Below are 27,619 nucleotides of genomic sequence, written 5' to 3' on the forward strand. Positions count from 1 at the left end.
ACAACTATTGAACCGGTTGGATGAACCGGTTCAGCTGAATCGGTTCAATTTTGTTACAAAATGACTTTTCAGGCAATTTGAAAGAGTTAGATATGTCGCATGCTACATTTTGTGCCAGAAATGTTCAACCGGTACAACTATCGAACCGGTTGGATGAACCGGTTCAATTTTGCTACAGAATGACTTTTCAGGCAATTTGAAAGAGTTAGACATGTCGCATGATACATTTTGTGCCAGAAATGTTCAACCGGTACAACTATTGAACTGGTTGGGTGAACCGGTTCAGCTGAATCGGTTCAATTTTGTTGCAGAATGACTTTTCATGAAATTTGGAGAAGTTAGATATGTCGCATGATTATGTTTCTAATGAAAAGTCATGTTTTTATTCTCTTACTGATATTAGTATATAGAACAATAAATGTTTACTTAACTTTTTAGTAAAACTTTATGGAAAACATAGTCTTTTATATTTTTAACATAAAGTTCATGTGAAGACCTTTCCAAAGCACTATAAAACTTTGAGTTTTGGTCATGTTTTGCATAAGATATAAATTTTACAAATTTACTGTAACGCATTTTGCTCGGATATTTTTTCGTTCACCCTCCCCCGAGCCCCGCCCAAAAATCCACTAATTTGCATATTTTTTGCTTAAAGTAGACATTCTGACGATTCCAAAACACTATAAAACATTGAAGTTTGGTGCTATTTTGCATATTTCCCAAGCCTGCGAAAATTTACTGTAACGCATTTTGCAGGCTTCGGGTTGTACAGGGAAATTTTTTTCTTCGGGTCTTGACTGTTAATGTTGTACAAATCGGCAGAGTGACTTCGCTGTGGTTTTTTTAAATAAATTATTCTTAATACTTTATTTTGGGCTATTTGAAGTTTGTTAATCTAAATATTACAGGATTTTCCCCAAACGGAAGTTAAGATAAGTGAGAATTAAATAGTGAATGATAAATTATCAAAAGAACATTAGCAGTAAATTTGTGTTTAATTTTATAGATAATTCCAATAGTCTTGTTGAGTTTGTTCAATAAATTATTAATATGTCGTCAGTTGTGTGCTATCTTGTGACAACGACCATATAGTACTTTTCGAGAAAATCGATTTTTAAAGTTTGTTGGTAAATAATTTCAAAACTATGAATGATAGAGCCAAAATTTTTGAAGCTATCGGTTCGAATACTATCGCTTAACAAACGTTCCAAGTTTCAACTAATTTGGTTACACTAGTTAAAAGATACAGTAAATAATGTAAACAAAAACCTGAAAACACGTGTCACAAGTGTGTTTCGAAAGTAAAATTGAACTACGTGTCACAAGTGTGCACAGAATTCCCATACAAACTAAAATAGACATAAATCAATAGTTTAACCGACTTAATCAGTATATTTTCAAAAACAAAAGGTTGCATTGTCTTTAGCAAGTAGGGGAACAGCATCTAATTCCAGCGTGCCTCTAATGTTGGCAGGTAAGAACTTTGACATTCAATTAAAGCTAATTAAAAGCGTTTTCAACTGAAATCGAGTGATAAATAGCTCAATAAGAAGTGAGCAAGCAAGTTTATATCAAAAGTTTTGCAAATTTAGTTGTTTAAATAGTGAAAATCAGCAAATTGGATGGAATTAGGTGCGAGTGATTAACCTGCCAAAGATACGAGAATTTCCCCTATTCCCCTATAAATTTGTGAAAAACAAGAAAATTTTTCCACATTTTCCAACAACATGTATGACGTGTCACAAGTGTGCACAATCATTTTGATGATAAATTGGTCTATGTCACAAGGGTGTATCGCGATATCCGGGAATTGGAAGCGAGTTTCCAAAATCGGGTTAGGGGAAAGTGGGGCAAGTGTAACAAGCTAAGGAAATCCTCGTTAAAACCCATTAAAACGTTAAAACATCTGTCGGATTTTTTCATAATCACCTTATTTCAGGTCTTGACTAAGACTTTGACAGAACAAATTTTGAAAAAATCCTGTTTTTCAATGTTAAAAATTGATTTTAAAATTTCTGATTTTCCGTACGTTCTACTCAACTAGTGGGGCAAGACGAACAACCCGTTGGGGCAAGAGGAACGATGCATGAAACAACATGTTAATTTGCTAACAAGTGAACTGCTATCACTTTGAAACATCAGATTAGAATGTATTTAAAACGTTTCTTTCACTTTTAGGTTTAATAATAATATTTTACTAAAAATTTGATCGTTTTTACGAAAACAAATTATTGCTCAGATGATAAATAGTAAATTTTCATAGTATCACTTTATTTTGTAGGAACTGTTTTTTAAACAATTGTTTATCAGTTTTTAAGAACTTTTTTGTATTTATTTCCCAATAAAATATGTTGTTGCAGAAATTCGTATTTTTCCATACTAAAAATCCATATGGTACACTTGCCCCACCTGAACAAGATTTCTAAAAGCTCTCAACAAAAAAAACCAAAAGTTAAATCATACTTTCTAATAGGTGCAAATCATTGGTTGGAACACTACTGATCTAGGAAAAATAGGATTTTGATAAAATGAGCCTTAAAACGAACCGTAAGCCTTATTTTGTACTTTCCAAATATTATAAGAAAACAAAGGTTTTTAAAAAACTTCATTCAATCTTATGCTCCGTGGCGTTTACGTCGTTTTGGCGGTTATGTGGTTGTAGAATCAGCTAATTGCATTGCTAGCAACAATTCCTCTTACTGGAAATAATTAAAATTGTAAAAATTACTGCCGTACGAGCAATTGTTCCTCTTGCCCCATATGGTCGTCTTGCCCCACCTTCCCCTAAAGCATCTTGTTGTGTTTGTTATAACAGTATAGCATATACACTCAAACCCCGGTGGTTTGACACCAACTGTTGTCAAACGAACGGGGTCACTTTTTAGTTTGACACCCCTTTTACACGGAGCTCACAAACACTACCAAACGTTTGTTTTGATAGTGTGCGTGAGCGTCGTGTAAAAAGTGACAGTTCGTCACTTTTTAGTTTGACTTTGACAAACCAACGGGGTACAAACTAAAACAGTGTCAAACGAAAAAGTGACCAACCACCGGGGGTTGAGTGTAGTATAGTAAGTATAGCAAAACGTCATCATTAACTCATTTTCGAACAAAATGGTCTATGTCACAAGATACCACACAGCTGACGATGTGACGACCAATTCAATTTATTGTCTAAAATGACACCAAGATATTTACATTCGTCTACTATTTTTATATCGACAAAATTAGTTCTAGTTAAAGTTAATGGATTCACCGTCGAGCGATTCGAATTTTTAATATTGATTATGTTGGATTTATTTATGTTTAGTGTGAGCTTGTTTAATCGAAAATAGTCAGTTAACAATCGAAGATCATTATTCAAATTTATATCATTGATTACCATAGATTTGTTAAAGTAGAAAAGAGATGAATCATCAGCAAACAACTTTAAATCACCTTTAAGAGACAGTAACGCTAAGTCATTTAAGTAAATTAAAAAGAAAAGTGGACCCAATTCACCATCAGGCAGCTACCACGTGGGTGAGAAACGGCTGGAATATTTAATTGCAAACCTTCTTTTATGTAGAAAATGATCATTTCGAGTAATCCTGACATTATTTAGTCGAATTCAAAATCTTTGCATAGCAAATTTGTATTTTTTTGCAAATATTTCAACCACGTGTCAGCTGTCTGCAGTGGTGTCACGGTTCGCTCACTCGATTCGTGGTTCAAACGATATGTCATGACGCTCAAGTGTGGTTCGCTCATGATTGCGAACCAAGCACGAGCGAACCACGATCCGAACGCCTGCCGTGGTTCGCATGAACCCTTGCTCTCTCATCGCGAATGAGAGTGAGAGGGACCATCAATGAGCGGTTCGCAAGAAGAGCTAAAAACAGCACTCAGAGAAAAACATTTCATGATTTTGACAACAGAAGGCTACGGCAGACGGCTTAAGTGACTATGGAGGGCTACAGAGCATGGCTGCAACAACTCATTGGGATGTTCTGGGTCTTTCAATGACTCCCTGGATTTATTATCGGTGGGTCCACCGCCGTAACAAGCAAGAGGTCTGCGGTTTATGACTGCAGATCATATCCGCATAGCTCCAGTGAGTATGGTAGACTTTATTATATTATGTTGTTATGTCCTGGGTCAACAGAGGACTCCCTGGTTCCTTGGGGACCATCCACATAGGTGGACACTTTTTTGGAAATCTCTACCCCCTCCTTATCGTGGACAATTTCCATTCAAATTAAATCTTTTTTCTATGGAACGTGGTTAATCGCCATAGCCCCCCCCCCTCACTCTTAGGTGTCCACGTAGTTTATGGATGGTCCCTTGATAACTTTATCGTTAACAAAGTTGAACAATTTTGTGGGAGTGAAGAATAAAAACAAATAAGTTTTTCTATCAGTGCCTACATTCTCCGTTGGCGAACCGTTCGCTGAACGCTCTCTTTACTCCGTTCAGAGCGGAGCGGCAAGCGAGCAGATAAATGATGATCGAAATTTTGGTTCGCGAACCGTTCAAACCCGCCGCTCTGAGCGTTCGATAAGCGCTCGCCCGATAGGTTCGTCGATTGAGTGGTTATGATACGCTCATAAGCGAACCGCGACTCCACTGGCTGTCTGACGTATGGCGTCACGGTGTTCATCAAGCTTTCATAGCATGCTAAGGAAAATTTGATGCTTTTTGAGGGAAAACCGTTGATTCCGGAGACATCGGATTGTTTGCCGATGCGCCAGCTCTAGGGACAACGAATCCATATGCTCTCTTTGGGAAAAGTGTTCTCCAGACCATTCCCCATAGGCCTGACCATACCAGAAGTTGGCGCGTGATTTTCACAGGCCTGTAGGAGCGTTTGAACAAAAAGTTCCAATTTCCCATAGTAATTCCCATGTAAACTTTAACCCTGATGCGCGCAGCCAGTTTACAACCAAATGAGCTGATATTTGGCATGAAAGTCCCTATGGGCATGCCCTACAAGGGGAACTATACTAAAACTTGATCCGAGAACTTTTTGAAAAACGTACCCACCCTAATATTCATACCCAAGTAACCATCCAGCATTACTAGAAATCATAAACCGGCATGAAATAAGCATTTCATTGCAAATCAGCCATAAACCAGCATATGTCAGAGCAAATCAGTTCTAAAAGAATTGCTCTGTGTGATGCTGAAATGATGCTGATTACCAGCAACGACTTTTGAATTTTCACATATCATTTTTGTATGGACAGCTGCGAAATTTGTATGGAAAATTATATGGACAAACTAATGATGCAAAATGGCTTCTTTGGGCATACCGAAGGCACCAAAAAAATTTCAGACCGATCAAAAAAAAAAATCGAATGACCGAAATCTGAGAGAATTGCTCAGAGAGATTTTGTCACGGATTTTGTCTTTTTTTTGAACAAAATATTTTTTAAATTTCAAATGGCTTATTAATTTTTAAGAAGGCCCAAATTGAACGTGTTAAGTCCTATTATATTTGTTTTTTTTTTTCAACGTGTTTGCGATTATGAGGAGTTGCCCAAATGATGCAAGCCACGTGAGTATATTTTTGTAGGTCAAAATTATTACGTGATCTTTCCAGTTCCTGTTCTCAAGTTGCGCTGCGTGTTAGAATCTAAAGCAATGTTGTTGATGTACGAAACGTGTGTCGTATGACACCTTTCGGAACTTCGGAATTAAAACGGTGCATAGTTGTTCAATTTCAATGTGTTTTTTTGTCTAATTAAGTAACGTAAACTAAGTAATGTAAAGTAAAATTGGGTAATGTCATTTATTTTGGTGCAAACCATTTTTAGAATGATGCAGAATCAAGATTAATGTTTTCTTAAAACAAACATGGCCGCCCAGGAATGATTCCTTTCAAAGCCTTAACGGATTTGTAAGTTTTAGTTCTATGATTCAACGCGAGAATGTCATTGACACCGGACGCATCTTCAAAAAAATGAATCAGAACTATATGCGTAATTCTTCACTCAGAACTAGGCCATTCAATGCCAAAGAACATGAGTCAACGTGACATATCAGTCCCAAGCACCATCGGCGGGTCTTCCCCCCAAAACGGACCCTGTCCAACGCTTATGCAGATTTCCCAGACCGTCCAAGGCGTAGTGAAGCCTTTCGACTTAACCAATACCAACATCGGAAAGCTTAACCTCCCCGCAACTTGCCCCAACGCCGTTGATGCAGCCGCCTTCCAACTCCGCAACTCCTCAATCAACTTCATTTGCGCTCGTATTGGTGTTAAGTCTGCTGCACCTTAAGCTTAAGCTCAAGCTCTGTTCGCAGGTCGACGCGAAGAGTCTTTTTGAGTTGGGGGGTGTTGCGAGCTCGCTGAGTCGCTGGGGCCGATCAGTTTACAGAAGTTGCTCGTTGCGTTGAGTCGTCGTCGGGTTTTCGGCGCGGTGTCTTGAAGAGTTGTTGTTGTTGTTGGATTACCGCTCGATTACCTCAGGGTGGATCGTGGTGGTGGAACCGAAGTTGTGCAATCGACTGACGACTGACTTGGTTGTGTCGAGGTTTGGTGACCATTTTTTCGGGTTTTTTTTTCCGAAAGGAAGGTTCTCTCGGGTTGTTGTTCCGGGATCTGCGGCAAAGTGTTGCTGTGGAGCGGTGTTGATGTTCTGCGTTCTGTTGATTGATCCGCGCGCAATGACAGTCGAGTTGTCGTGACTTAAGCTGACTTAACGCTGTCGTCGCCGCCGCTGGAGGAAGGGTGGTGAAATCGATATTGTGCAACTTGATTGGTGTGTTGAAGTTGTTGTGGCTGCTAGTTGTTGTGCTGTGTTGAGTGGTTGAAATAAGGGAAGAAAATGTGAAAATTGCAGTTTGATCAAAGTGAGTGAGAGAGCGGTGGATTTGCGCGAGTTTTCGCGCTGTTATCGTTGTTTAACGTAAGCAACAAACGAAGTAAAGATGAAGTAACGAAGAAAAAAAAATGCTCAAAATTAATTGCATCAAAAAAGATTCGCCAAATTGAGGAAGTGCAAAAATTTATCCCCCAAAACACACTATCGACACAAATACACAAGAGAGAGAGAGAAAAAAAGTGCAAACAAAAAACAACAACATCAACGAAGAAACAAACAAGCACACACCACACCAACCGAAACCAGGAAAGGAAAGAAAATAAAGAAATGATGGGGCATCAACACTGCAGCAGTAATGGTGGATGCAAATCCGTTGCATACTGCCTGGTTCTACTGTTGCTCAATGTTGGATTACTGGTGCACGCCGCGGCGCAACAAAGTAAGTAAATTCGAGTTATTTTCAGATTTATATATTTAAACAATTTTTTGATTTTTTTTAAATTTAATTTTTGCTTTAACTCTGTGAATTGATTATTCGTGAAATTTTATAAAACTAATTTTGAAGATGATTATCCATCTTTTATTGACTAATAATAATAATAGCAAACAAATTCAAGTTTTCACAATCGTTATCGGCATGGAAACGCTATATTATTGTAACTTGTTTGAAAAAATAGTTTACATGAATATCTAGTAGATATTCATGTAAACTATTTTTTCAAGCTTATTATCTACGCCAATGACTTGGTTTACCCTTGACTCGCCAAAATTATAAATATAACAGTTAATAAAATAAGCAGCGTAAAATATTTTTCTTCATCTATCTGATCGTCAGAAAGGATTATTTGACATAAAATATCTTTATTCATTCATGATTTTAAAATTGAATTATATTTTTTTAATTTGATGTATTTGCGTAATAACTCATAAAGCATTGCCTTCTTTAACATTGATCACTAACAAACTTTTTTCTCATTTTATGTTAAAAAAGATTGCTTCCAGTTCAAAACGTTTTAGAGGAAAACAGAAAAAGAAAATAACAATCATTTCTCGGTTTAGTTCTCCAAAGTACGCAGGGGAAACCGTGAACATCGACACTAATTTGTTTTTTTTGTTTTGTTTTTTTTTTTTTTTTTTTTTAAATAAACTAAGGCGCCATTAACAAATGACGTAGCATTTTTCACGGATTTTATACCACTTGCCATCGTAGCATTTTTTTCCATTCAAAGTCGTATTTTTATATGAATTTTATACACCCAACTTGAAGCGTCCAAATCCGTTCACTACAGCCCGATGTAGACACTATAGTATGAAATGTTTACAGTTTGCACAGAACTGACTAAGTAGAAATATATGGGTTTCTTAACAAACTTATTGGTTCAATTGAGAATACAATTTAAATATTTCACACTATGGAGTCTAAATCGGGCTGTAGTGAAAGGTATTTTTATCTTTTATGAGACTATCGGAAAAGTGTCCCCGAGCGGCTACTCTGGTTCCGGAACGATCCGGGTTATCCGACGGTTTTGTTCCGAAACGCTATTTTTAACTCCAAAATGTCAATAAAACATGTGTAAACAAAGGTTTTTCGACGGTGTTTGGTGACAAATGTTTAGTTGGAGTTCTTTTGACGCTATAAAAAAATTGTAAGGAAATGTATACTAGATTTTGCCATAAACTTACTAAACAAGGTTATCAAAAGTTCAACATCACTCCAAGTGTGTTTGAAATGAAAAACAAGCAACATTTGATTGAATGCTTCATCAAAAATCAATAAAATTTTCATTTTAGATTCATGAGGTGTACGGACAATTTGTTGGCCTAAATTTGAGACTTTTATTTGTATTTTTTTGATTACATTTTTTCGGAAAATCAATGTCAGGGTCGTAATGAGGACATTATCCCGCGTCGATTGGTATATAAAAGTTGGAACTTTACTAAGAGTTTAGGTATTAACAACGAATAATGTTTCCGTACAGGGCTGTACGGACAATTTTATGGCTTTGTTGTGTTTTATTTTATGTTATTTATAACAAGTTATTCATCGTTATGATTTTTTTGTTATTGGATTGTTATGTAAAAACAGACTAATGACACTTTTAGTTATTCTTGGAACAAATCTTTGTTATTCTTTTTTGTTATTTTAACAACTAATCCGATCATCCCAATAACAGTTGGAGTTATTGTTCCATAACAAAAAATGTTATTCCAAAGTTGTTTTGGCTTCCAGGCAATATCCATAACACTTTTTGTTATTTTAACAGTAAAAAAAATAAAAATAAATTTTGTTATTACTCTCGGGTATCAATTGCAGATTTTCCATTGCTTAATTTTTTTTTAAATTGAAATAGTTGAATTGAAAAGTATCTCAATTATAATAAGAAAAACTAAACATAAATCTTTCGATAGATATTTCCAGGATAATTAAAAGGAATCCTTCATTTAAAAAGGTTGAAAGTTTTAGAAATAAGAAATTGTTTAAAATTAACTATTTGTCCCTCTCACATGAGTGTTTTTTCGGGAATGTCTAATAAAATAAATAAACACATCCCTTTTATTGTTTAATAATGGAGCAATTCTCTACGAAATCGGTATTTTTTCTTATATTTTAATTTTTGTAATCCGACTGAAACTTTTTTGGTGCCTTCGGTATGCCCAAAGAAGCCATTTTGCATCATTTGTTTGCCCATATAATTTTCCATACAAATTTAGAAGGAGCTGTCGTGGCTGAATGGTTACGATGTTCGCTTTATAAGCGAATGGTTCTGGGTTCGATACCCATCTGCTCCCAACGAGAAAGTTCTGGACTCATTGAATTTGGAATTAATGAAAAAACTTCAAGCTCACGGCGGGGTTCGATCCCCTGTCCTTAGGATTGGCAAGCAAAATGCTTTCCACTTAACCGTGGAGCATTGGTAGCTTGAGGAGGAATTAGACTGGTATAGTTGAATCCAAGAATCGGACAAAGAGTCAAATTGAATGCAAGTTGAACATCAGAACTCAAAACAAGATTGCATGCAAGATTGCAAGCGCAAATGAAATTGAATCTAAAAATACCTCGCTATAAATAACCTGGGCGACTGATAGAATTCATCCAATAAGAGATGAGAAGAATTGAAAGCATTCCCATTAGAAATGAGAATACACGAAGAATTCGAACAACAATGCCAAAGGTCGTTACCACTCGCCTAGGGTGGCTCCTCAGACCATTCACCTTCCCAAAAACCGTCCGACTCCAAGCGAAACTTACTTGAGGATACCGTGGAGATTTTCCCTTAATACTCTTAAAAAAGTGGAGCAGCAACACTTCCCGTCTTACAATTCCCTTTCCTTGTCCCTGGTGAACGGTGGAGATGGGAGCGGCCGGCAATGGACGGCTGCCATGGTGGTGAGAATCTGGTTCAGGTGGAATTGGTTCTATTCCCAGGCAACTTGGGCTTGGTTCTATTGGTTCTATTCCCCAGGCAACTTGGGCTTAGACAATCATCACATCACATGGCGAAAATCCAGTCTGCAATCCGCTAAAATCACCGTCTCCTAGCGAAGCGAAGCGATAATTTTCCATACAAATTTGGCAGCTGGCCATAAAAAATGATGTATGAAAATTCAAAAATCTGTATCTTTTAAAGGAATTTTTTGATCGATTTGGTGTCTTCGGCAAAGTTGTAGGTATGGATATGGACAACACTGAAAACAAATGATGCACGGTTAAAAAATTTTGGTGATTTTTTATTTAACTTTTTGTCACTAAAACTTGATTTGCAAAAAAACACTATTTTTATTTTTTTTTATTTTTTGATATGTTTTAGGGGACATCAAATGCCAACTTTTCAGAAATTTCCAGGTTGTGCAAAAAAATCTTTGAGCGAGTTATGAATATTTGAATCAATACTGATTTTTTAAAAAAATCGAAAAATTGGTCGCAAAATTTTTTTAATTTCATTTTTCGATTTAAAATCAAATTTGCAATCAAAAAGTTCTCTAGTGAAATTTTGATAAAAGTGCACCATTTTCAAGTTAAATTCATTTTTAGGTGACTTTTTTGAAAATAGTCGCAGTTTTTCATTTTTTTAAATTAGTGCACATGTTTGCCCACTTTTGAAAAAAATATTTTTGAAAATCTGAGAAAATTCTTTATATTTTGCATTTTTGAACTTTGTTGATACGACCCTTAGTTGCTGAGATATTGCCATGCAAGTGTTTAAAAACAGGAAAATTGATGTTTTCTAAGTCCCACCTAAACAACACACCATTTTCCAATGTCGATATCTCAGCAACTAATGGTCAACATTTTTAAACCAAGACTAACATTTTAAAAGGGCGTAATATTGAATGTTTGGCCCTTTTAAAATGTTAGTCTTGTGTGTGTGTGTGTGGTCCAATCCAATACCCGCTTACCGGTAGCGATATTATGGGAAAGTATAATTTGTATCAGACTTTTGTATATGCCGAATGCTGATACAACTTATCTCAGTCCCGGGTATTAGGTGGTGATAGCCCTCGCGCTGCTTCCAATGACCCGTTTCAGAATGACAGAGCTCCTTGCGGTCCAATTCCGAGGTCGCTGGGCATTGTTCGGCCCCGCCTAAACATAGAAGCAAGCATCTGAAGGAAACTCGATCTATATTTAGACTTCCAATCCCCTCAGGTAAATCAGGGATCAGCGCGTATTTAATATGAGAAAGAGATAACATGTTTCAACACTACGGATCAATTCACTACTAGAGTGTAAACCTTCTGATGGCCGACTGCTTAGCGTCCCAGACCACCAATCCAGAGGTGTGAGTTCGAACCCCACCTGATTCATGTTCGTTTTTATTCATATTCAAAGTTCAAATTCCTGATTCCAAATTTCAAAGGTACCGGCCGGGATTTGATCCCTGAACCTTCTGCTTGTGAGGCAGAAGCCGTAACCATTAAGCCACGGAGCCGGTGCCCTTTTAAAATGTTAGTCTTGGTTTAAAAATTTAAAAAATATTTTTTCCAATAAGATCGGAAAATTTCACGAATGTTTCATATTTTAACATTGAAAATCGGACCATTAGTTGCTGAGATATCGACATTGGAAAATGGTGTGTTGTTTGGGTGGGACTTAGAAAACATCAATTTTCCTGTTTTAAACCTTTGCATGGCAATATCTCAAGGGTCGTATCAACAAAGTTCAAAAATGCAAAATATAGAGAATTTTCTCAGCTTTTCAAAAATATTTTTTTCAAAAGTGGGCAAACATGTGCACTAATTTAAAAAAATGAAAAAATGCGACTATTTTCAAAAAAGTCACCTATAGAAATCCTGTCCGGGAAATCGACAACATTGTTCTCGATTCGTTCTGAGATTCGTTTCAGAATGTTGTCGACCAGTCGTCCGGTAACATTTGCAACAAAATCGAGAACAATGTTGTTGATTTTGAGTCGTCACGGTTGGTGACGCCTGGCAAAACAAAAAGCACGCAGCCATCCCGAACGAAGGGTGGCGGTTTAATCGATTTTTGAATTGACCGTTGGTTTTGGTTTTTGAATTGACCGTTGGATATTTCTTCAGGTTCAGTAAAACAGTTGATTCGTTTTTTTTATTTATTGAGGCAAAAAATACATCATTTATTAAAAAACTAATCTTGTGTGTGTGTGTGTGTGTGTGTGTGTGTGTGTGTGTGTGTGTGTGTGTGTGTGTGTGTGTGTGTGTGTGTGTAAATTTGTGAAATTTGGGAATTTGGGAATTTGGGAATATGGGAATTTGTGAATTTGGGAATTTGGGAATTTGAGAATTTGGGAATTTGGGAATTTGGGAATTTAAGAATTTGGGAATTTGGGAATTTGAGAACTAAGGAATTTGAGAAATTAGGATATTGGGAATTTCAGAATTTAGGAATTTAAGAATTTGGGAATTTGGGAAATTGGGTTTTGGGAATTTAGGAATTTGGGATTTTGGGAATTTAGAAATTTGGGAATTTAGGAATTTAGGAATTTGAGAATTTAGGAATTGAGGAATTCAGGAGTTTGGGAATTTAGGAATTTAAGAATTTGGGAATTTGGGATTTTGGGGATTTAGAAATTTGGTAATTTAGGTATTTATGAATTTAGGAATTTAGAAATTTAGGAATTAAATAATTAAGGAATTTAGGAATTTGAGAATTTAGGAATTTGGGAATTTGGGAATTTGGGAATTTGAGAATTTGGGAATTTAAGAATTTGGGAATTTGAGAATTTAAGAACTTAGGAATTTGGGAATTTCAGAATTTAGGAATTTAAGAATTTGGGAATTTGGGTTTTGGGAATTTAGGAATTTGGGATTTTGAGAATTTCGGAATTTGGGAATTTAAGAATTTGGGAATTGGGGAATTTGGGAATATGTTAATTTGGGAATTTGGAAATTTAAGAATTTAGGAATTTGGGAATTTGTAAATTTGGGAATTTAAGAATTTGGGAATTTGAGAAATTGGAAATTTGGGAATAAGGGGATTTGAGAATTAGTGAATTTGATAATTTGGGAATTTAAGAATTTGGAAATTTGTGATTTTGGGAATTTGAGAATTACAGAATTAGGGAATTTGGGATTTTGGGAATTTGGGAATATAAGAATTTAGGAATTTGGGATTTTAGGAATTTAAGAATTTAGGAATCTGGGTTTATTAAAATTCTAAAATTCTTAAAATTCTAGAATTTTAGAATTTTAGTATTTTAGAATTTTAGAATTTTAGAATTTTAGAATTTTAGAATTTTAGAATTTTAGAATTTTAGTATTTTAGAATTTTAGAATGTTAGAATTTTAGAATTTTAGAATTTTAGAATTTTAGAATTTTAGAATTTTAGAATTTTAGAATTTTAGAATTTGAGAATTTGAGAATTTGAGAATTTGAGAATTTTAGAATTTTAGAATTTTAGAATTTTAGAATTTTAGAATTTTAGAATTTTAGAATTTTAGAATTTTAGAATTTAGAATTTCAGAATTTTAGAATTTTAGAATTTTAGAATTTTAGAATTTTGGAATTTTAAAGTTTTGGAATTTTGGAATTTTTGAATTTTGGATTTTTGGAATTTAGAAATTTTGGAAATTTTGAAATTTTTGAAATTTTTGAAATTTTGAAATTTTGAAATTTTGAAATTTTGAAATTTTGAAATTTTGAAATTTTGAAATTTTGAAATTTTTACTTTAATAAATTTGAAACTCCAGAATTTTAGATTCCAAGAATTTTAAATTTTTGAATTTTAGAATTTTAGAATCCAAGAATTTTGAATTTTTGAATTGTAGAATTTTAGAATTTGGAATTTTAGAATTTATTTAATTTGAAATTTGTATTTTTGAATTGTAGAATTTTGGAATGTGGAATTTTTGAATTCAATAAATTCTTAATTTCAGAATTTTAGAATATAATAAGTTTAGAATTTATTTTTTTTAAATTTCAGAATTTAAGTTTCTAAGAATTTTGAATTTTTGAACTTTAGAATTTAATAAATATGAAATTCCAGAATTTTAGAATCCAAGAATTTGGAATTCTTGAATTATAGAATTTGGAAATTTTCAATTTAAAAAATTTGAAATTTTAGAATTTTGTAATTCATGAATTTTGATTTTTTTGAATTGCAGAATTTGGAATTTTAAAAATAAGTAAATTTGAAATTTAAGAATTTTAGAACCTTAAAATTTTTGAATTTTTGAATCCAAGAATTTTTAATTGAAGAATTATAGAATTTGGAATTATAGAATTTAATAAATTTGAAATTTCAGAATTTTAGAATTTAAGAATTTTAGAATATAATTATCATTTAATTTTAGAATTTAAGAATTTTAGAATTTGGAATTTTAGAATTTAAAAATTTATTTAGAAATTTATAATTTTTGAATTTCAACTTTAACTTAAGAATCCTAGAATTTTAGATTTGAAGGTCTTGAGTGTTTTGAAAATTTTGAAATTTAGATTTTTAGAATTTTTTAAATTAGAATTGTAGAATTAAAGAATGTTAGATTACATTTTTGTGGTGGTAGAGTGTAATGTAGTGTGTGAGTGTGGGTATTCAGCGCCTTCTGCACGACCGAAGCTTGACCGCGATCGGCTCCAGGATGCCGACGGAGCTCGAGTTCGGTTGATGCGCCTTGTTCCGGGCCGCTTTTCTGGTCGTCGTGGTCAGATTTGAGGTGGCTGCAGATCTGGAAAAGGACGGCGTCGCAGCCTGTGAAGGGAGGAAGGTCGATTTGATCGATCGATTACGAGTTTTGGTGAAAATTGTTCATTAAAATCTTACCAAGTTTCTGAGGGTATCAACGTTGATGATTTGCTCCCGCTGGACAACATCTTGCTCTCGGTGGCCCTTGAGGAGGAGGAGGAGGAGGAGGAGGAGGAGGAGGAGGAGGAGGAGGAGGAGGAGGAGGAGGAGGTGGAGGAGGAGGAGGAGGAGGAGGAAGAGGAGGAGGAGGAGGAGGAGGAGGAGGAGGAGGAGGAGGAGGAGGAGGAGCCAACACCGCCAACAAAGTCGTTTCGGCCAACCGGGTCGAGCTTAACAGTACTTTCGGAAGTGGAGAAATCACCTGTCCGGGAGAAGTCAAAGGTCGATCCGCGGCAGCTGATTATTTCTTCCCGCTTGACAACATCTTCTTCCTCGCTGGCCGTGGAGCAGGTTCCGGCGATGCAATCATTCCGCTGTCCGCCTTCTAGAGTGTGGCTATTGCCAACGGTTCTGTCTTTTATTCCAAAACTGAACCTTTTCCGCTCCTTTCGATCACTGTTGTCAGAATCGACGCTAGCGGTGCTCCCGGACAGGTGATTTTTCCACTTCCGAAAGCACTTTTCAGCTCGACCCGGTTGGTCGGAACGACTTTGTTGGCGGTGTTAGCAGCTGGACACTGGGCAGCAATTGTTGCTGCTTTTATTTAGCACAGTACTTCCATTTTAAAAACACCGTCGAAACGGAACCAGTTAAAATCTGGCCACCGGGAACTTCTCCGGCTCTCCGGTTACTTGTATGTATGTATGTATGTATGTATGATCCCCATACCCGCAGGCAACTTGGTCCTGAAACACATGTGAGCGCTAGGTGAACAATTCGATCATCTTTTACTCCGTAATCTGTACACCCACGTGCATAAGTTTTTTTGCACGAATTTTAGTGCTACAAATACCGGCGCATAGAACAAAATGGTTTCCTCTTCCCTCCCCAAGCGCCGGAAATCTGTAGCGGGTGTAGGGACACTTCGCATAGACGCCCTTGCTCCCATCACGTCACTGAGGGTATGGAGCGACGAGAAATTAATAAGCATGCCCCCTTAGTCGAACCTTCATTAGAGAAGCAGGCAATCCACAACTCACAGCGAACGACCAAGGGAACACCCTACCGCGTATATAGTAATTTGGCGTGGTTAGTCTTAAATGGAATGTATGAATGTTAGAATGAGTGACAGTATATTTTGATATAAGAAAAGGAGCGATCTCACCAAATCCGGAATCTTCAGAATGTCTTGAAATGTCACTTGAATCTTCTTGGAATTCTGTCCTCTATCTGCTGAACTACCGGCAACCAAATTGGTACGGAACCAAAACAGCAAACAACTTCCTGGATTCCGGTAAAATCTTGAGGGACAAGTAAGATGTTGGTGAAAGCTACCCATCCTGGCCTGGCTGATAATCTTGAACATCAGGACTGGAACCACACGACGTTTAAACCGATGGAAACTTGGTGGTGTGCACCAGCTGCTGCTTATCCGCCGATATTGTCCGCAATCGCCATCTCCTGGACGTCACGAGGATCTTCCACTGCTATCGCTATCACTGGCCACCAACAGATTTACCGGCAAAAAATCCTTATTTTCTCTAACTTTGTATTTTTTAATCAAATATTTTAGGATTAAAAATGACACCTTGAAAAAATTACGTCCAGTCTCGCGCACGGCTCTCCGGTTACTTCACCCGAAAACTAAAAAAAAAACATTGTATAAACAAACTGTCACGAGAGCTTGGTTGACGTTTTGAATTAGGCTGCGTTTTGACAGTAGTTACGCTTCGCAAAAGTGAGACGGAAAAAGTTGCGTTTTCGAACACAAAAGTTTTCGAAATCGATGAAAATGTTTTCATTTTTGAAAACATTGTAAACGAAATCGAAAACAATCGATGTTATCGATTTTAAAACAATTTGTTGACGGTTTTTCGGACAGGATTTCTATCCGTGTAAAAATGGATTTAACTTGAAAATGGTGCACTTTATCAAAATTTCACTAAAGTACTTTTTGATTGCAAATTTGATTTTACATCAAAAAATGAAGTTGAAAAAATTTTGCAACAAATTTTTCATATTTTTGAAAAAATCAGTATTGATTCAAAAATTCATAACTCGCTCAAAGATTTTTTGCACAACCTGGAAATTTCTGAAATTTTGGAATTTGATGTCCTCTAAAACATAACAAAAAAAAAATAAAATAAAATAAAAATAGTGTTTTTTTTTGCAAATCAAGTTTTAGTAACAAAAAGTTAAATAAAAAATCGCCAAATTTTTTTTACTCTTCATCATTTTTTTCAGTGTAGTCCATATCCATACCTACAACTTTGCCCAAGGCACCAAATCGATCAAAAAATTCCTTCAAAAGATACAGATTTTTGAATCATTTTTGTTTGGCCAGCTGCCAAATTTGTATGGAAAATTATATGGACAAACTAATGATGCAAAATGGCTTTTTTGGGCATACCGAAGGCACCAAAAAAGGTCTCAGTCGGATTAAAAAATACAAAAAAATCGAATGACCGAAATCTGAGAGAATTGCTCTAACTATAACACAATTGCGCTAAGTTTGCACTTACAATCCTAATTGTAATAAAATGTAAATTAAAATTGAAAAGTTTTGCTCCAAATTGCGTCTATTTCCTAATTTCAATCAGGAAAATTTTGGAAATGGTTTTCAACAGATATACCCTTTTTTGGTAGTTTGTTGCCATGGGTTCACAGTTTATTAAATTGGTCAGATACAGTTTCTGGCGTTTTAGTTGTATGCCTCACAAACATTGGGCTCCACAACCCTTTTTAAAATAAATAAAAAGTAAAAAAACTAACTTCAAATTAAGACAAGTATTTTTTTTGTTTAGTTTGTTTTTTTCAACAATATATTTCTTGAGACAATTACGAAAAGGTAAAATGTTAAATACATTTTCAACAGATTTGGTTGAACTTAAACACTTTCATACCATTTAGCACTTAACTGTATTCAATTTTATAGCTATAAAAATCAATCAAACATTCTGAAAAATGCTTTTGGTGTTAAACCCCAAAACTACAGGCAAAAATAAAGGCCTCCACTTTTGCATGACAGCTGAGCATAACTTTTGTGCACGTCAGATGAGCTTGCGAATCCTCCCCCCGAAAAAAGGCCTCGCGTAGAATCGCATGACGTGCGCATCAGTTGAAGTCTTTCATTGTTTGCAAGCGACGAACCTCTCCCCGCCGGCGAATGATGCTTTCGTGCCAGATCATGAGTCGTCTTCCCTTCCAGTTGAGCTTCGAAGGCATTTTTTTAAGGTGGCGCGTAATCATGCAAATCAGTCTGCCATTTGCTGTTGCTGTTGTTGTTGGTGTGCGAGGGTGTAAATAATTACCTCGTGAATGCGGTTTCAATTTAATTTTTGCGCGCGGTTTTATGCCATGTTAAGGCAGCAGCAGCGACGGAAAGACGAGTTGAAGAGTTCAAAGCTGTTTATTTATGAGAATTGGAAGCGGTGTTGTGACTCATTTGGATGTCATTGGGAGATGGGAAGATTCCTAATTATTTTATGAATAACTGACTGCCGGAAAGCGGTGCTAATTTATCTGGAAATTGACATCTAATACTGAGTTGAAAATTTGAAAACTTGTACTGATTTTTGTGAGCGCCAATCCATTTGACATGATCGCTCAATTTGGTCGAGCCGGAATGATGTAACCACGATTGAGTTAGTTTTCTTTTAATTTTCTTCAAACCCGCATATTAAACAAACATATCTCGCTGTTCCAATCTCCCAATCGCTTATTAATTGGCAATATGTGGTGGTGGTGCACCCGTAATTGCCGTGCTCGAAGCTCGTTTCTTTTTAAAACAACGAAAGTTTGTGGTTGTTATGCTTTAGGTGGGCTGTGCGAGAGAGCAAATAGTTCGGTGGTGCGTAAATCAATAATGATGATTTTTCGAAAAATACACGATCCATGAGGCACTTTTCCGCGTCTATCCGAAGGCCCCCAATTACAGATCCGCTGTAAGTGCAACCGTCAGTCAGTAGTTGTTGAGCTCCAAAGAAAGAGCAAAACATGTTTCACATGTTTCGTTCGCTTTTCCCATGTTTATAATTTAGCGTTTTGTCTGAACTCGGCGCTCAGCTCCGAGACAGACTACGCGGTGTGTGATTATGTAATTGTGGCCCTTTTTTCTTAGTGCATACTTGTGACTTGAGCGGCTTTTTAGCAAGTTTTTTGCTCGTTTTGTACCACTTCTTGTATGTCCCATAAAACACAAGCCCCGCGACGACGAGATGTGTGTGTGAGAAACTGAGATTTGTTGGTCATTTCTGGTGGAAATACTCGATCTTACCAGTATCAACAACTGTATAAGAACTCAACAATGGCTCGTGCAGATATACTGGTCATAAAACCAACAAAAAATTTAAGCAATTACTGTACACACCGCAAAATTAGTCGATTCTGCTAAGTTTATGCACTCCCGACTGCAAGAGTGTTAATTATTTTGCAATTTGCGAAATTAACCGGCTCCGAATCGAGTCTTAAAGTCTGCAACTTTACGTCATCCGTCAAAAAAGCTCGATGGAATGTGTCCAAGCACACACACGCACGCAATCGGTCAACCGTCGAAAATAACAGTGCCGCGTTAAGAGGGTGGTACGGTTATTGAATTGTCGTGAAAGTGAACGACTATTTTTTACCGCGATCAATACTTTCGCAAAAAAATAAATCGTAACGTTGATTGCTTGTGGAATGTTCGGTAAAGCGTGTGTTTTTAGGTTTTTCTTTCCTTTTTAATGTGGAATGTTGGGACGATGAACGCACCGAGTGTCCAATCGATGGGATCGTTATGGTTTCGTAGACGTCACTAATGTTTAAAGCTAACTTTTTAATTTCTTTTTTACAGTTATTAAGAGAGACACCACACAAAAGGGATGGTCTCTAATCTAATCTAAATCTTATCTAATCAGACCCTAGCGCAGCCAATCTTTCGAAGGGATCCTGGAGAGTGCCTTAGGTTAGATGACGCCTATCACTCTTCTTGTCATTTATTAACATTTGTAGTGCGCCATTGCATTAGAATGCATTGAAACATCACAAGCGTTAAAGCGGCCAGGCCTACTGCGTAAAGCCGTATCGCAGAGATGATTCGTAATTGGGTTGAGTTTGAGCACTGAGTGTTCGAACAACAACACAATTCTGAATCGACAGGGGAGCCAATATACAGTTAAACCTCGCATAGTGCGCAGGCGTTAAACTTTGTATTGTTTAAAAATTTTGCAATCTTTTCGAAACAATTTGTTCGTCTTGTTCCATTCTACAAATTAGCTTCAAAAAGATTGCAAAAATATTTTGTCGTTCTATAGTAATCATAGCATAGCATAGCACAGCATTGGTGTCTACCCGTAGTTGCTACCCTGTTATTGACCAGGACCGCCAAGAATTGCTTCGTGGACCACAGATGAAGAGTAGGAACCAATCATCACCAATTCGGCCACGACCAGTGGTAAGACACGGGGAAGTGGATGGGAATATTAGGGTATGTTATCCATTAGTGGACCCCTTTCCTATAGTGGACCCTCTGAAGGGTTTTTAATGGAAAATTCAATAAAATCACAATTTCAAGCGTGTTGTTGTCTACAAATCTTTTATTTGGCATGTTCAGCATCATTTAGAACAATGTTGACTGACATTGAATTGTCCTTTTCACCAAAATAAGTGTTTTGAGTTCGACATCTGAAATCAGCCATGGCCACTAGCATTTTCACAACAAAACTGCATTTATATTTTATAATTGAATTAACCATCTAATCATTTTTTGACTGATTATTTAACTTCAGCAAGTCGAAGTTATGTAAGTTTAAAGATATTTACTAAAATAAAGCGAAGAAATGCAATTTTCTAGCAAAAATTATGGGGGTCCAATATAGGACAACGAAAATCCAAACTTTTCCAAAAGTGGAGCCCTGTTAATTAAACCTTCAAAAATGATGAAAACTGTGTATTCAAGCAAAAGTTTCTCTAAAACATACAAAGAATGCTTGTTGTTATCAACCTAAACGCATATTTTTTCAATTATGACTATACATATAGCTGTTTTCATGTTAAAAGTACCAATAATGCTGAAGCCGTAAGAATTTATAATTAATCAAAACTATAGTTAATTGTACCATAATTGCAGTTTGAAATGATATTTTATAATAATAAATCAATAACAAAACATTTTTTTTCCAATAAACATGCGTGGTTTGGTATCGGTCAACCGTTTATGTAATTAATATGGAAAAAATTGCATCAAGATTACTTTTTTTAAATTATTTTTATGTTTACAGTGGTTTTTGAGACGTTTTCTCTGATCTTTTTCGGAAATAAATGTGTCTCAATGTCTGTTTGGTTTTTTGTTGTTTAAAGCCAAATTTGTTAACAAAAAATATTTGTTTATGATAAAAAGTGAGCAAAATCCATCTTTTATTCATTATATCTATCATTAGACCTACACCATGCATCAAACATCAAACATCGGTTAAATTTGGTATAAAAATAACAGTTTGCCTATAGTGGACCCGGGTCCACAATCGGATTATGGACCCGGGTCCACTATAGGAAAAGGGGGTTCACAACAGGCAAAAAAAACTTTTTTTTCAATTGGCTATTTTTCTGCTCAAAAACAAATAACTGATGAAACAAATAGTTAAAATTGTTCGAAAGACTTCAGTTTTCATTGTTTTGTACAAAGGGTTATGAAAAAGTGCTTAAAATATTGAAAATTTGTGAAAAATGCGCTTCGGCTCTACTAGGGGGTCCACTAATGGTTAAAATACCCTAGTCCGATACTTGAGTGATGAAGACCGCTAATTCGGCTGCGTCTTCGACAAAGTATCACGTGAGATTTGACTAACGAGTATGCAACCGAGTAAGTTCTTAAATTCAACTTTGCATTCAATATTGCATTGTCCCGTTCTTAGGTTTTCAGATTCCAATCAAGTTTGTTGGATTCTTATAGCTTTTTTAATCCTTCTAGTCAACTAAGCCTCGACGGTCTGGTGGTTAGCATTTTTGTCTGCTGACCCAAAGGACGGGGGATCGAACCCCGCTGCGAGCTAATGAATTCTTCGTTCATATTCAAGTGATGTTCAGAATTCCTTTCATAATTTCTTCCATAATTTCTCGATAGGAGCAGATGAGAATCGAACCCCAGAACCTCCCGCTTACAAAGCGAAAAGCGAAACCTAGTGCGTCCATCCCGGGAATTCCCGGGACAAAAATCCCAGGATTTTCCCTAAACCGGGAATTCCCGAATCCCGGAATTTTTGATATTTTGTCCCGGGAATTCCCGAAATTGAAAAAAAAAATCAATTTTTTGGTCAGGAAACTCAAATTTAGTTGTGGAAATAGTGGAGCAGTTGAATACTTAGTAATCGATAACATTTTTGAAGCACTAGCAAATTTGTATTCGGCATATATCAACATTTATTTGGTTTATAAGGTAAAATTATAAAAAAAATTGTTTACGGATCCGTAAAATGCCTAGCGTTTTAAATATTTTTCATTAAATTTTTGAAATATTTACATTTAATGGTGATTTTAAACTTGAAAAAAAATCATATTTTATTATTTTTCATCAAACATCGGCATCTGGAGCAATTTAGGACAATAGTAACAAATTAGACAGCATAATGTTCTGATATTTTTTTAATTAACAGAACAGTTAGTACACAAATTTTCAAATTTATTGCTCTTTGATCGTGATTATGCAGGTTAATTTTTTTGTGTGCTTTTGTGTCGCTGTTCGTATGGGGTGAGTGATTGTGGTAATCGAATAATAGCATCATTAGTGCGCTGGAAGTAAGGACGCGAAGTCGTGATTATGCAGGTTAATTTTTGTGTGTGCTTTTGTGTCGTTGTTCGTTACGGGTGAGTGATTGTGGTAATCGAATAATAGCATGACTTACTGAATTATTTGTGTCTTGAGCGTAATTTTCGTTGAGTAATTGGTGTTTTTTTGTGATTTTTTTTTGTGGTCTTAATAATTGTTTTGTGATTTTCAAAGCCCTTCCTATATCATCGTTGATCGGAAGGCACGGCGTCGAGTAAATTGTGTATAATTTTTTGAATAAGGTTTTATTTTTTTATGGTGAAAAAGCCATTTCTATATAATGGTCGGAAGACGCACTGACATTTTTGATTAATTAATAGTGGAGTGAAATAATTGTGTGTGAGTGACTTTGTGTGTTAACCAAAAAGACCTTCCCATAGCATCGTTGCTCGGAAGGCTCGCCGACGGGTCTGTTATGAAAGTCCTCCCCAAAGCATCGTAGCTCGGGAGGCATCGAAAAGCCAATACCTTGTCCTACTAACCCAAAAATAATAATCACGTGATGCTTGAAGGAGATGCTGTGGATTCAACGGTCTCAAGCGGTATCAACAAGTATATAGCGAAAAACTGTGTGCTTGATGAGTCTGCAACTTCAACTATCGGACTAACATTCCTCCCTTTCGTTGAACTGCAGGCTTCTTGGGAGGGCGCCGGTATTGACTAATAAAGTAGGGATCTTCAGAGGTTAAACAGTGAACGGATGGTTGGCTCCCACTGATCATTTTTGATTCATTGTTTAACTTCAGCTGATCTGTCAATAACGGAGTAGCAGCTCATTGGCAGTCAACCATGCTCATGCTCATGCTCATGCTCAAATTTTCAAATTTATTGCTCTAAAAAATCCTGTACCTATTTAGACTGCAGTCCCGTTTTCCCCCAGTGGGCAGTAGTGACTTAAAGATAGTTTGTGAAATATGTTTTATGTAACACATGAAATTCTAAACTTTTCTAAAATTTTACATTGGATGGATTCATTTTCTTTGTTGTCGTTTCTTGTTTTTTTACAGTTTCAATGAAATTTGTTTAGCTTTTGTAGTCATTTCATATAAAAAATCAAAGAAACATATTAATAAGAATTTAGTGATTATTATTATGAAATAATTTGAATCACATTGGATTAAAAATTATGATTCATTAAAAATCCAAAGCATAACAAAGAACAAAAAAAAAACAAACATTTTTAATATTTTTAAACTACCTAAAAACTGCTGTTCTTGTTCAGATTGAAGTAAAGATTATCACCAATTAACAGTATTCAGCTAATTCTATGATTGTAAGCTTTAAAAACATAACAAATTTATTGAAAACATAGATTTTAGGATTGTTAAAAAAAATTCCCGGATCCCGGGAATTCCCGGGATTTGAAAAATATTTTTCCCGTTTCCCGGGAAATTCAAAACCCGTGAGAATTGGACGCCCTAGCCGAAACCATTCAGCCACGCCTACCCCTATATTGTCGATCTCTAGTAATCGAAGAAATACAAAGCGTAACGCCTATGCGAGGTTTAACTGAATAACGAAAATGTTGCCAGAACTTCAAAATTCACAATGAATCAGAATATTTCAGTTATTTCCTTAATCAAATATGAACAATGAATTCAAAACATGATTTTTAAACGAAAATGTACTACAAATTACTGTTGCAAGCTTCAAAGTCGTATTCTCATGAGTATAAAATAAAGAAAAATATTATAAAATGTTTTTCGACGTTGTCGTGCTATCTTGTCGAACGTTGCTTTTTGACGTTCCGAGAAAAAAAACGGGTTTTTAAATAAACAAAAAATAAAGCACGCAATGAAAACAATAACAAACACACTTTGTTTGGGTGAGCATTCTGTGCATTGTCCCGAAGTTTGGTTGAAATTGATTGTTGGCGTCCTGATTTATAATTACAAATGTTTACGCCAGTCGAGCTCGTTCCAGTGTCAAACGCATTCTGACCAGAAATCCCTTTCGCCAATTGTCGCAATTTTCAGGCTGTGTCAAGATAGCACGACCAGATTGAATCTTCTGTCATATGTAAAGTGACAACAATGAACGGAGTTTTTTTTCGATTTTTATTGAATATCTCAGGATTGAAATCGAATTTTGGGGTTCTGTGAAGGTTAAAAGGTGATTGTGAGGCATTGTGAGCTGCACAAAATGGTGCCCTCAACTCAATTTGGGCGAAAATGCACGTGCGACAAAATAGCACGACAACGTTGGTATGTTGATTCATTTTGGTGCAGATACTCGTAAAATTGAATCAAATACAGACCATTTTAGAGTGATGATCAATTCTTTTTGTAAATGATTGACGGCTTTACCTTAATCAAACCTCAGAAGTATAGTCTACAATTACAACAAAGTAAGACTTTTTCAATTAAGTTTCATAAATTATGGGCGAAAAAGAACTCAATTTTCCTGGTTGATGATATTTTTTGCAGTTAACGTAAGTGAGAATTTTAAAACATTATTTTATTGGATAGTTTTACCGTTATTTTTTAAACTGAGATAACTAAACAAAAATTGAGCTAAACATTAAATTTTAGATGGTACAATAAAAGAGTGGGTTTGAAATCCAATTTCCGTGCCTCAAGCTCGTATGATTAATGATTCCAATATTGATCACAATCTAATTAGCCTGACCTCGACCACCGAAGTCTTCCCACTTACATTCCAACTCCACAGATCTCTATTAGCACTAAAGAAGCACCGTAGTACTCTAAACAATGTAACAATATATTGGTTCGATAGCGCCTGCTGCCCTCGATGTCCTCACTTCGATTGGTTTCACCTTCACCACTCCGATGCTCCGATAGAAGGTTTCCTCGGCTCGCGCTAAACTAATTCTAACCGTGACGTGACGTGTTGTGCCCGGATAATTGGAGTGCTCGCTGTTGCTGCGTCGTTGTTCTAACATCTCAAGTACCATCTCCATTTTGCATACCACTGCTGCCATGGCTATGCACACTACACAGCTTAAGGTCAGAGGCACGTGATCGTGCTTAAATTATGTGTGCGCGCACGAGCAAAACCCTCAAGTGCCTATGAAAGCATAGCCAAAAAAAGTGTCTTGAAGTCTTTCACCCTGGTCAACGCAAAGGGTACAAAGCCACACTTGATTAACTTGTTCTGAGAGCGCACACTCGGCGGTGGTTAGCGCAGATCCTTGGGTGGATCTTAAGAATCGGCGATAAAACCTTAAAAGGCAAGTGGGGACGGCCGTTTCTTGCCTGTTGAAACCCGATCCCACGATCGGTAACCCCTGTTTGTTTTTGCGCAGTCCATTGAGTCAGGTATCGAAACCCAGCGATACTCTTGGAGAGCAGAGAGAATGGATTTTGCGGCTGGGTCTCGTTTTAAGGTCTTCAAGTGAATGGCTTGAGCCCTGAAGAATGCACATTGTGTGTGGCTTTTTGGTGTAAAATATTGAAGATGTGCCACCGCGCACGATCGGCAAGCAACGGTTTCTCCATGAGAACCCCCATAACTTAACAAAGACGGTTCAGCACATTCTCGAGAAGAGTTTGTACCGTCACATGACACGGTTTCTCGCCACCAAGCGACGGCGCAGTGGTGACGATCCTTAACCGTACAGATATTCAATATCACGGTCTCCAATCTCTAGAAGTTTGCTAGGTCGTTCCGTGGAACAAAGCCATCTAATTTCAAGCTGCTCAAGTGGTGTGGAGTCCCTGAAGTAAGCAGGCACGCCGCCGAAATGATCTATCACGTATTCAAAGCGATTCGAGTGCCTTCGACACAACAATTCATGCCGCTGCCGATCTACGGAGCTCAGCGCTGTAACCGACGACGATTTTAAGGATCGGTCTCTCGAATGGGTTCAGCTGTGGCTTAAGCCTCACCACTCCCTCATAGTTCACATACCACCGAGCACCAGGAATGAACTCAGCGGTTGCACCGAAAGCTCCGAATAAGGTTTTGTTTGGAAGGAAATCAGGGGTTCTGTACATTTTTCAAGACAGAAAAGTTACAAAAATACAAAAATACAAAAATAAAAAAAATACAAAAATACAAAAATACAAAAATACAAAAATACAAAAATACAAAAATACAAAAATACAAAAATACAAAAATACAAAAATACAAAAATACAAAAATACAAAAATACAAAAATACAAAAATACAAAAATACAAAAATACAAAAATACAAAAATACAAAAATACAAAAATACAAAAATACAAAAATACAAAATACAAAAATACAAAAATACAAAAATACAAAAATACAAAAATACAAAAATACAAAAATACAAAAATACAAAAATACAAAAATACAAAAATACAAAAATACAAAAATACAAAAATACAAAAATACAAAAATACAAAAATACAAAAATACAAAATACAAAAATACAAAAATACAAAAATACAAAAATACAAAAATACAAAAATACAAAAATACAAAAATACAAAAATACAAAAATACAAAATACAAAAATACAAAAATACAAAAATACAAAAATACAAAATACAAAAATACAAAAATACAAAAATACAAAAATACAAAAATACAAAAATACAAAAATACAAAAATACAAAAATACAAAAATACAAAAATACAAAATACAAAATACAAAAATACAAAAATACAAAAATACAAAATACAAAAATACAAAAATACAAAAATACAAAAATACAAAAATACAAAAATACAAAATACAAAAATACAAAAATACAAAAATACAAAATACAAAAATACAAAAATACAAAAATACAAAATACAAAAATACAAAAATACAAAATAC

General features: G+C 35.8%; 1 protein-coding gene across 2 annotated transcripts in view; it reads left to right on the forward strand.

Annotated features, from left to right (window-relative positions):
- The first annotated feature begins 6,362 nt into the window (after positions 1-6,362).
- LOC6044513 (mucin-5AC) overlaps positions 6,363-27,619 on the forward strand; it is a 135,334-nt gene continuing 114,077 nt past the window's right edge. For both annotated transcript variants that reach the window (XM_038262191.1, XM_038262192.1), the window contains exon 1: positions 6,363-7,245. In XM_038262191.1, coding sequence (XP_038118119.1) covers positions 7,134-7,245 — 112 coding nt within the window. In that variant the 5' untranslated portion in view covers positions 6,363-7,133. The remainder of the gene's footprint in view (positions 7,246-27,619) is intronic.

Source organism: Culex quinquefasciatus, chromosome 3, assembly GCF_015732765.1.
Source record: "Culex quinquefasciatus strain JHB chromosome 3, VPISU_Cqui_1.0_pri_paternal, whole genome shotgun sequence".
NCBI lineage: Eukaryota > Metazoa > Arthropoda > Insecta > Diptera > Culicidae > Culex > Culex quinquefasciatus.